This window comes from Numenius arquata, chromosome 5 (genome assembly GCF_964106895.1).
Source record: "Numenius arquata chromosome 5, bNumArq3.hap1.1, whole genome shotgun sequence".
In the NCBI taxonomy this organism is placed as follows: domain Eukaryota; kingdom Metazoa; phylum Chordata; class Aves; order Charadriiformes; family Scolopacidae; genus Numenius; species Numenius arquata.
Window position 1 is genome coordinate 51,433,936 of NC_133580.1, and position 12,097 is coordinate 51,446,032.

General features: G+C 38.2%; 1 protein-coding gene across 1 annotated transcript in view; it reads right to left on the reverse strand.

The window, feature by feature from the left end:
- KDM3A (lysine demethylase 3A) overlaps positions 1 to 11,895 on the reverse strand; it is a 31,634-nt gene extending 19,739 nt beyond the window's left edge. Inside the window, exons 1-8 of the mRNA XM_074147413.1 lie at positions 11,725 to 11,895; positions 8,955 to 9,110; positions 6,317 to 6,427; positions 4,579 to 4,681; positions 3,643 to 3,767; positions 3,068 to 3,140; positions 2,895 to 2,983; positions 559 to 710 (exon numbers count right to left, since the gene is read on the reverse strand). Of these exons, the coding sequence (XP_074003514.1) occupies positions 559 to 710; positions 2,895 to 2,983; positions 3,068 to 3,140; positions 3,643 to 3,767; positions 4,579 to 4,681; positions 6,317 to 6,427; positions 8,955 to 9,110; positions 11,725 to 11,895 (980 nt within the window). The remainder of the gene's footprint in view (positions 1 to 558; positions 711 to 2,894; positions 2,984 to 3,067; positions 3,141 to 3,642; positions 3,768 to 4,578; positions 4,682 to 6,316; positions 6,428 to 8,954; positions 9,111 to 11,724) is intronic.
- Between the last annotated feature and the right edge of the window lie 202 nt (positions 11,896 to 12,097).

The window sequence follows — 12,097 nt, forward strand, 5'->3', positions numbered from 1 at the left end:
AGTAGTGTTTCACAACACCACTTCTAGAGCAAGTTGTATAATGAAAATGCAGTATCAGCTCAGATTTGTTCAAGGAAAGTTTGCAGTGGGAAACAGTACTAGAAGGTTTCAGACACATTTTCTAGCCTCCTACAGGTAACAAAGAAGTTTTACGCCACACTAGTGTTCAACAGAAATATAATTGCGGACCTATACTTGGTCTGCAAGAAGCTAGTATACAGGACACCTGCCTGAACATGTTTATTTTTCTAGGGGACAGGGGTGAAATGCATGACAAAAAGTAGGCACCACACCTATGTATAACCAATCAGTTTACAGGTGGGTACAATGAAGCAGTAGCATTGGCTCATGATATTGTCAAGCAACTACCTCAAAGATAAAAGAGAAAAATATAGTATAATCAGGCAAATTATGTATCCAGGACAACACTTTTCTATGCCAATATTACAGAAGACTAGTTGCTACAGTTTCTTAAAATGACCTCTGAGTTTGTTTTGCTACGAACTGGAGTTATTTTTGGAGGAAAAAAGTTTGCATAAGCATAAACTGATTCCTTACCCCTGAGGAGTTTCTGCACCAAGATTGGGTGGTGAGTTTGCTGGCAGAGGCAGGCCTTGGTGCCTTTGGTCTTTATTAGCAGGAGTACAACCTAGCAATGCTTCACCCAACACTGTTGGTACTGACTGCACATGTCCCTGACTGGGAGAAACCTGTAAGGGAGATTTTAATAGTTAGGAAAATTCAGGATAACAGAAATAATGCTTTGCAAGGTTCAGCTTAAAAAGAAAAGTACATTAATGCCCTTCCCACTGTGTTTAATAAATCTCATTGAAGACCATTACTCACTCAGTCCGTAAGATGGAAAGACCTTACAGTGTCCTTTTAAACCTTATAGGTTCCATGAAACACTGCTCATTTTAATTCATTTTCCCCTAATTAACAAAAAACTGTGTTTTTTGGGAAGGAAGGTATATTAAGAAGGTGGAAAGGAGGATAGAAAGCTCTGCTCTTCATAACTGCCAGTGTAATGATGTTTCTAAAATAATTGCAGTAATCAGAATTCACAAATAGCTTTCAGACCTTATCTGAAAAATCCCAGAGAAAATTAAAACTGTGTAGTCTGAGAACACTGCCAAAAATCTAGATGTGAATCTCCTTGTACTGAGAAAATGTTTGTACTGGGATTCTAGAAAGAGCTAAGTAAAGAAATCCTGTGCTGATTGAACTACCAGCCTCATAAATCCACAATTCTTTTAGCAATATAACAGACCTACTAAATTAGCAAATGTCTTTAAAAAAAACGTAGTTTTCCATGGAGCTCCTTCCTCAGCTCTATCATTCATATTCCACTCCCACATGCTCAACGTACTGCTGGAAGTTATACTACAGACTTGTTACCATCAACTCAAAAATATTTTCTTTCTGCTTTGGTGTAACACAGCTGTCAGGCATCAAGACAAGCTCTCAAAAAACTACTGGAATTAATTAACTCCATATTAGAAATCAGAGTACTATCCCATACTAAATAAAACAAAAAAAATGGCTTCAACTTATTACCCCCATATACTCATATCCACCAAAATCAGAGAAACAGAGCTTCTGTTTTTCTTATTAGAAAGTACACTCACTTGTAACCATTTTGAGAAAGTAGTTGCACGACATTTCCCAAAGAGTACAAAGTAAAAGATCCAGTCCTTCACAGGAAGGCAGACTAGAAAATTAGAAGTCAATAACTTCACTACTTTAAGGAAAAACAAGCTATGAATTCAGATCATGATAACTCTTCTGCAAGACACTTGGAATATGATATAAAGACAGCTTTGTGTGTCTCAAGCAGGCTGCTCAATGGCTGAATATGCAGAAAGCTAGACTGGCAATTTGAGCACCTGAAAGATGCTAAAGGCACTCTGCTAAAGGTACTCAAGCACAAGCTATAGAAACAACATGAGCAGAGCATGACTGCAATGTACACGTTATTTCATGCTGACTTGCTGCACACTCTTAAATACAAGATAAGGTTCCTCAATGGAAAGTGATCTATCCAATACTTGCTACTTCATGCTGTATCTTTGTGAAGCCATTAAAGATTTCTAATAGTCATTAGACTATTAGCCAGACCTATATAATTGACTCAGCAGAGGACTGACTACAGAGAAGCCAAAAAAATGAAACAAAACCCCCACCCGTCCAACCCACCACCACTCTAGAGCTTCCAGATGGCCGCTCCTGCCTAAAATGCAAATTTTGGTCTGAAACACTGGGGCAAAATTATAGGGTAAGTATTGTTCTTTAGCCAAGCCATTATTTTTCATTTGCATTTCTATACTTAAGTTACCCAGATTGGTTTTTGACAACAGTTTGAGAGAGTTTTCTTAAATCTCAGTGATACTTGGCAGGTCACTCACAAAAGAAATAAAAATATACATGGAAGTACTAGAAAAGTAGTCATATTCCCTTTTTGTGCTGAAACAACATTCTTCCAGACCGCCGCTTGCATAGTTTAAACCCTCAAAGCATACAAGCATAGCTGAAGGTATCGCATTCAAGTACCAAACAGTTAAAAAAAGAACAGGTAAAGCAAAGGTTATAAACTTCGGAACTGCTTGTGTTTTCACCCATCACAGAATACATGACCAGGCAAGCTAACTCCTAAGCAGGAAGGGGCAAAAAGCACAGCTAAAAAAAAAAAAGCAGCCTTCAAGGCTCAGTAACTTCTCCAATTATCATAAGACAAGATGGCTTACCCATGCCTAGACAAGTTTCAAAGAACTCAACACACCCTCCTAAGGATTATATTTATTATTCCACTTTTCTATCTAATCCTTATTCAAGACTGTTCTGAGAATTGACATAACCATTATATAACAGTCATATATAACACAGTAAGACATTACCTCAGGAGAAGATTTTATGTGTTTAACATCAACACCTCCACTATTCTCAGATGACTTCCTTTTCGTGCCCCCAATTCTTTTGGATTTATCTGGAAAAGAAGGTGATCAAAATCAGTAGAATTATCACAAATATGCTACTTAGCATTCAAAGAACGAACAAGAATAGCTCTTACCACATTTTCCATTGTTGTCGTATATGATTTCAACGTGAATTAACTCTGGATCAAGAGTTTTTAAAGCTGGGATCTTGGAAAGGAACAAAACCACAGAAGTGGCCATTTAGAGAGCTGAAAGTTACTATTTGAGTAATACATTTATCTTAGATGTTGCAGTATAGACTAAGCTTAGACATTGAACTTCTAGGTTCTTTGAATACCAAGCTGAATTTAACAATATATTGTTATGACAAGAGTCTCTGCATGAAAACACTCATACAAACTGGTGTTTCAGAGCAGTGTCTACACAGCATAGAAAGCAAAGAAACCACGATCTGGAATTTTTATTTGAATAGTGAGGAAAATGTACGGTCTCCCTCATTTTGCATAGAAGGCCGTTTCTTATTTGATAATTCTACCAGCATCATACAGAAACACTTTGGAGGAATATATTATTCTGCCCGACACTGATCCCCATATTTTTAAGCTTATTGCAGCAAGGCCAGAATTAAAAATGGTACTGGTGGGGATATAAATATAAGTTCTCACCCATTCCCCATCTCTGGTTGTAAACCGCAGCGACTGGTTCTTACCTCCTGACAGTTGACCTCTAGAGTTCTTGTAGCTGGATTACCATTGACAACAACTGCTGTGAACCACTGAGTAGATGGATCCAGGCTATAAATTCTGATTTTTGAACCAATGATATTTTTTCCACCTTATAAATTGGAAAAAAAAAAATACAAGAAAAGAGAGCATGAAGATCATCACAGTTACCAACTTCAACATAGCTGAGGAGGGGAAAAAAACACCCCAAGATAAAACTATGTTCCAGCTGCTTCCTTCCTGGATAAGTTCAATTAAGTTTTTTGGAGGTTCATACATGTAGCAGAGTCCAGACTGACCTCCAGATTTCAGACAGTAAGGCAGATCGGTAGACATGGAAATGAAGATTCAATGATTAGATGTGAAGTTTTCCTCTTCACAGTACTGGAAGTGACAACTCTTAAGTTACAGTATTTACCTTTCCATTAAAGTTAGGCATTTCTTGCATATGCAAGCATATGCCTACAGATATGCTTGTATGAACCCAGTAATGAGGAAGCTGAAGCTAGTAAATCTAAAAATAACAATTTTAACTTGACTAAAAAAGTAGTCTCTATATAAAACTTTGGAAATTTTTATAAACAAGCAGCACACTGGAAAAAAAAAATCAAGCTACCTGAAACAATAAACAGCTTCAAATAATTTCAATAATAATTGCTACAGATTTGATATTCTTTCACAAGTGCCAGGCCTGATGTACCTAAATTATGTACTCAAGTCTTACAAAGGAAATATCTGAAACTTAAATCTCTATAATCCTTCACATTTTGCATTCATTGCTGTGAAAGTAAGTGGAATCAGTATTTTAAAAAAAATTTATATCCCTGAAACAGATTACTCTAATTTACACCACCACTGCTAAGATTTCTCTTTTAACTTGAGTATTTATTGCCAGAGTTTTCCACTACAGAGTAGGCTTATACCTTGTACCAAGCGTGTTTCATCTAGGTGTTTCTTTACCAAAGCCTGAATTTCTTCATTAACATTTTGATCATCCTTAAGAGAAAGCTTAGAACTGTCCATATCCTATTTAGGGAAAAAAAAAAGTTGATATGAAGAATAATGTTTTTGATTAACAAAATCCCATAATATTTAGAAACAAGATAGCAGAAATTCATACGAGTCCAACAAGTTTCTCATTATTCTGTTCTTTCAGCTCTGAGGATATTGTATTTATTGAGGCAGACATCATTTCCTTACTACTAATCTGGATCAATTATCTGCAAGCCAGACTAAAGTGAGCTCTCCAGGTCCACTTTAATACTGTTCTGAAAACAATCTGGCTTTGTTTCATTACATCGCTAATGAGCGCTAAGTTTAATTGAACCACCCATTTTTTAATTTAGGATTTTAAGTTCTCAGAAGCAGCAACATATAAATAGTCCCGAGAAGATGTAAATGCAAACATTTTTAAGTTCTGTTTCTATTTATGATAATACCAGGATCCAGTCCATCTCAAGGCACCATTATAAAATGTTCATATGAATGAAAACAGTCACCTACTTCTAAATAATTCATAGTTATTCAGCATCACATATTTATATTTTGGGGGTGGGGTGGGTGTCCTCTAATTGTTATCTAAAACAAGCTGCTTGACAACATTTAGAATTGATTCTGAAATGGAAAGTTAAGAGCAAGTTTTTACCAATGGCTTGGAGCGCTAATAACAAAAGCGGGTTTGGGGGCGGTATTTTTGGTTGTTTTTTTAGGTTGGATTTTTTTTTGGCACTGCTCTGGTATTTGTAAGCAGCAGAAGGCTGAAGAGCTAGTAGACAAGAAACAATTATTCAGGAAGTTAGAAAAGTAATCTTCTCCATTACAGTATCAGGATAAGGCTTCTACTTAAAGAAATCTTTACTCCGTTGTTGAGACAGTGCAGGCAAGACAGCAATCCACAACTCAAATTTAGCTTTAAGTGATTCTTTTGTTAGTTTCTCAAGAAGAGTTGTCTATTTGCTGATTGTTAACAAGTCAAAATAGAACACTAACGATGGCACTACTAGCAGTCTCAACATAGCAACATGAGACATCTATCACTAATTTTATTCAAACCATTTAAAGGTCTTGAGAGTAGTTTCCTGAAAAGGTTAAATCCTTTTTCACTATTCTTCAAAATGCCTGACCAGTCAGTCACATGGGACAATCTTTTCAATCCATCTCTACCTAATTTTCACTAACAAACTTTACTCTTGGTGCTCAATAAAGGGCCTACAATTCAACCATCTCATTTATATCCTGCCCAGTTCCTCGTTTGTTTAGGATTAGAAGTGATGCATTTATATTAACTAGCAAGATTTATTCCACACAACCCTGCAACTCCTTTCATAGTAATGACGGTCCTGTTCACAAGAACAAAGGGAAACTATTTCAGATTATCCCCACAATCAACATGACGCAACCGCTGTCACCTGAGCTGAATAACTGTCCTAGCACACTCCTTCATCCAGTTCTCTTAAGTGACCATGTCCTGGATTAGCTTCAGGAGGTTTTTAATCAACACACACACTACATTCAGAACTGGTATTTATGAGTTATGACAATACATACCCACTCTAAGTTTCTCCCATTTTAAGTTCTCATTTAGAATATATTAGCTTGACATATCTTAAATACCAAGACAAAAGATTTCTCTTCCATCTTTATAATGCCATACAAAGTTACCTGAATGGGTGTCAAAAGGTCTTTAGAAAGAAAAACACATCTCTCTTCACCGAGATAGCGTACTGAAACCATTGATCCCAAACCAGCTTTGTCCACTAATGATTTGTAAGTCTAGAAAAGTGATAAACATTTTCTTAGAAACAGGGTAAGATCTCATCAGTCCTCTTTTGAATTTAAAAAAATATTCTAGTTTTGCCTCTATTTCTCTGTTAAGATACCACATCTACATGCACCTCTTGAAACAAAGCAAGTTTCTAGTAAAACTTCTAATACATGCCTGATCGAGGAGTTACCGGACTATACTTGAAATTAATTTCATTTATTAGAACCAGTCAGGAATTCCATTCAGGTGGCTGTCATTAACAATCATTCATCTCAACATGAAGAATTTACTAATATTAGAAGTTCTAATTATGGATATGTTAATGAAAAACTTTCCTTCTGGTAGTCTAGGGGAATAACGAGCAAATCATAGAATTGTTTTGGTTGGACAAGATCTTTAAGATCATCAAGTTCAACCGTTAACCTAGCACTGTCAAGTCACCACTAAACCATGTCCCTCAGCACTATGTCTACACATCTTAAATCTCCAGAGATGGCAACTCAACCACTTCCCTGGGCAGCCTGTTCCAATGTTTGATAACCCTTTCAGTGAAGAAATTTCTCCTAATATTCCTCCTAAACTCCCCTGGTGCAACTTGAGGCTATTTCCTCTTGTCCTACTGTCTGTTACTTGGGAAAAGAGACTGACCTCCACCTTGCTACAACCTCATTTCAGGTAGTTGTAGAGAACCGTAAGATCTCCCGCTCAGCCTCCTTTTCTCCAGGCTAAACAACCCCAGTTCCTTCAGCTGCCCCTCATATGACTCGTTCTCTAGACCCCTCAATGAAGGTCTGCTGCATGGCTTACATTGAAGTTCTCAAAGCTCATGCAACACTGACAGTACACCGAAGCCTTAGTTTATGTGTGTATGATGACTTGGATAGCCTCATAGTTGTTACACCACTGCAGTAGAATGATGAAGTTGTGTTCAGGTCTACCAAAGACTTTAAGAACAGACAAGAAACAAAAATTTCCTTTAAAAGCTTCTGAACTCTTCCTAATATGTTCAAAGCTAAATTTTGTCTAGTCCTGCAGTAACAGCTCTGAGTGAGTAAACACGAGGATCCTGGAACAACAGGAGTGGCAAGAATAACTCCTCCTCATGTGAAAGGCACATTTGTGCCCTGTTTAAAAGAAAAAATTGAAAACCATTCTCATAGAGTATGCATTTGGGTTTCTGTTAAGACTGATAAAGCAAACAAAGTCTTTCTTCCCCTTTGTTGTTTTCACTCAGTTTGGACAGCATTGGCAAAGGGGCAGTATCACAAGAGAAACAGGAGTGACAGGGCATTACAAGAGTTCTGCAAAGCTATTCCATTTGTCAGAAACACACTCTCCCATATACTTGAATCAGTAAGTTGCAATCAAGATTTAAATAAATTAATCCACACATCCCTTTTTTGATCCCTTCTTTCCAGCCTTGAGCAGTGGGAAGGCGAGGAAAAAGTCTTCTTGGTCAAAGTTCCATGAACTAACAGTTCAAACATATCATGAAGAAAGCTTTACATGCAAAACAAGCATCCAGTAAGAACTGTTCAAATACTTAAAAAGGGACAACAGTTAAGTTTCAATAAGCAGGTTTTCAGAACATTGTATCAGCAAAATCTCCCAGTAGAAATGCTGATATTAATGCACAGGTCAGGAAATAAAATTAAGGATTCATCTTTCCACTTCCTCTCCTGTCCTATTTGCCCCAACTTCCAATAAATATCTGCTTAGGTTAGCTTTGCTTAAGAAAAACCTCAGCTAAAATGCAGCAATATTAATTACACCATATATTTTATACCTAGAGAAGTTAAAGGGTATTAAATATGGACTACAACTTCAGCATAATTAATGTTCAGCAAGTTACATCTTCATTTATTTCACAGCTATTTTTGAGTAGCAACATCCAAAGTAGTCTAGTAAAACTATACAGGCTGAATGCATTAACAAGTGCTCCCTGTTCACATCTACTGGCTAATTTGCCTAGCCAGCCATGCGTGGCAGTTATAGAAAGCTTGGTTCTTTGGTTTGCACAGCATAGCTCAGGTTTTTATATGAACTAAATCCACATATCACAAGTTATCTGTGCCAAGCTGCCATCACATAGGAGCCATACAAATTATTTTTGTCTCAGATCAAGAATCACTGAAGAATTACTTTACTCTGCCTCAAGTACTGTTAAGATAAAAATACAGGCTATCCTTAGAAACCTGCTATTTACCCTTTTTCTATATATTCTTAGCTGCAATTTCATGAAAGGAAGAAACATGAGACTTAAGGGAGAGGGAATTAACATTGTACGGAACAGTGGTTTGAGAGGAAAGCAAAGTCATAAAAATACATTCCTGTATCTCCAGGCACAATATACCAACTTCAAATGCTTACAAGCTCTGCCTAGCTCTAGCTGTACAAAGAGATTTAGTTTCCCTTCAGATCACATATAAGAGTACCTGAGTGAAGCTGTACTTGCAAAATTGACACTTGTAACAACACCATTCTTAGAACATGGAACTGCAAAAACAACGTGATTTAGGCCAAGTATATACTTACCATTGCAGGCCATTGGACAGGAGGCATAGAACCACATTGATACTTTCTTTCAGCCAGTACTAGCTTTTGCTCCACCAGGAATGCTTTGATTTTATGGCTGTAGACTTCCATCCATCTTCTCTTTTCCCATGATTCATCATCAAATTCTACACAAATCTACAAAAAGGAAACAAAGTGAAGGAGTGACTAATCATAAAATTCAGACACATACAACATGAAAAAGAATAAACAAACATCAATTTCCCCAAATGCAAACATGGTTACTGCCTGTCACACAATCAATCACTAAATCATCCCAACCCGACCTAGTATTTTATAAGTGATAGTCAATGTTAACTGGTTTGTCATCATTACTGTCACATAAAACATTAATATTCCTACCACCTTTCCATCTCAAGAAAATCTTCCGCTGCTCAAGGAAAGTTAAATGTGTTAAATCTGCCACTAGTGTTTACAATCAAGGAAACATACACATGAAAAGCCCCCTAAAACTCTAAAGGACTGTATACAGTAGTGGCATATGGATTTTCCACAAACTCTAAACTAGAGTACTTGAAAAAGCAAGCTGTTTTTCCAGAAATATTTTAAGAGTCCCAAAGAATAACTTTAGTTCATTTACTGAATTCACAAACGACAGTAAGCCAGTAAAGGTGATCAAATTATATAATGGGAAGAAGGTCATTTGCTGCCTGCTTTTATCCGGTATCTATCATTACAAATCTCTGAAGCATCTATACAAACTTTGAGAGGAAAGCAATTGTCACTTCATAGCAAAAACACCACAGTTGTGGCTTGACCAATTTCTTTAGGATGGCATTACTCTTCTTTCATAGGCAACATGGGGAGATCAGCAAAGGGTTGGGAAAGACCACAAATATGACTTTGGCTAAATACAGCAATTGTAATATCTTGATAGAGAACACTATTCAGAAAAATCACTCCCTCTTCCCATAAAATATAGTGATTCAGTCTAAATACATATAACTAACAGCACAGAAATCTCAGTTGATTGAATCGTAGAAACATTCCCTGGTGTTTAGCTTCCCTCTAAGGGGAAAGGCAAGTAAGAGCGTGCACACAAAACAGCATTACCACAGACAGGCGTCATAAAACTAATGGGTGCAGAAATGAATTTAGTCATTTTGAAGTTCATGGAAACAATGAAAGAGATAAGCAAATAATACAAGTACCAGAACCAGAAGGGCTTGTTTTGTCTATAGTATGAACACCACACAGGAAAATACAGGTAAGAAAATGCTTTCAAAAGTAGTTGACAGCCCTTCTATTTTGTAGCTTGCTCCTGACACGATATAAAAAGATTAAATATTTCTACTCCTTTAGAGACTCCCCCCCCCCCCAATCCATTACTATTTTGGGTCTAACTATACATTACTCTTCCACAGACCTGCGAGAGAGGAAAGGAGACGGCATGTGTTTTGGTACAAAAGCTCTCTGTGCCTCAATTGTCTACTTTGCAACTTCTTTAATACTTTCACTGGAGAATGCATTAAGTCAATTGCTTTTGGCAGAACCGTAACCAGTCAAAAGGCTCACAATAAAGTCCCCAACAGCACCTGCTCCTTCTCCTTTTAAGTCCCAGAGAAGGTCCTTAAGAAGAGCTTTCTGCAGCAGCAACATCCTCCTCCTCACTCCAAGTATGGCATGGGGACAGCCCCGCCGGCCAAAGATGGAGAAAGCTCCACCCCTGCCACAGATCCACAACAAGCTCGGCCTCTAACAACTCACGACTCTTCATAACAAATCCCAAAGTTTGCACTTTCAAGAAACAGTTACAAACACATCTGATTTCTTCTTGTTTGACAAGAAGCAGGTACTTCTTCGGTTAATCTGAGGTCACAAAGTTCTTGCCATTAAAAAAGGAGAAAAAAAGGCAAGTAAGCCGTTTTAATTTAAAGATGGTACTGTTCTTGCTGTCATAGAATGGCCTTCCACCAAAGCCCCTTGTAGAAACAAGAGGACCATGTAACAAGATGCCGTTACGATAATGGAGTTTTGTCCTTCGCAAGTACTTTGTATGCTACAGTAATTACTCAGACATGGTTGAATAGTTTTACTGACTACAGTTGCCAAATAGTCCCCTTAAGAGCTTCACAGTCAAACTGTGAAAGTAGCTTGACTTCCACTGAAACTATATAGTTAACAAGTTACACTAAGTCTGCAATAATTGATTACATGTTTACAAATCGTGTTGGTAATCATTAAGAAGTGGCCACCATGCAAGAAGAGTCCCAGAACCCTCCAACACCACACACGAATTTGGTACATCCTTCAAGACAGTAGAAGTATTTGTTCATTACCAGCTACTTCAAAGAGCAAAAAGAAAAGTCATCAATCCCATCAACACAGGATTGTTTTTGTTTCATAAGTAACTACAACCTATGGAGGAAAAAAGTCGTTTACAACTGACAACATCTCAAATTACACTTAGGAAATACACAGGAATAAAACCTAGGCACAACGGGTGCAATAAAAACCTGAAGTTTTCAAAATGCTGGTGGAAGAAAGTACATTTATAATTAGTTGGAGGTAATATCTGGCATTAAAACAAGCACATTGGGGGCTTTACCCAGAGGTGCACGTTTTCAAGCATATTAAGCAGACGAGTTGACCAAGGCCCCTTGCCCCAACAACAGCATACATATATACGTGTGTGTATACACACACCCACACACATGCATGCACGCGAAGTTTCTAGCCCACAGGTTAAGCACCCTCGTTTCAGAAGGTCTCTTTGAAAGTCCACGGTTACCTTCAGGTCTTGTTTGGATATGTCCGTGTGTGAAACCGCTCGGATCCTGCCAGACTTCCAGGGCCATTCCAAGATGCGACTGGTGTCCCACGACCTGTCCTCTTCCTCCGACAGGCTGAGGAACCTCTTCCCCACCAGCAGCGACCAGCTCCCTTCGAGCCTCAGCACCATTTTAACTCATCGGGAGGCCTCCAGGGAGAAAACCGACGGAAAGAGGAGAGAAAGAAACAAAAAATAAAACAACAAAGCAACGCGGCGGTCAGCTGGCAGGCCGCGCTCCGAGCCCTGCCTGCGGGCTCGCCCCCCGCCCGCCTTTCCTCACAGGGAGCCGCGGGGGCCAAGGCGGGCGGGAGCAGCGCCGCTTCCTTCTTCC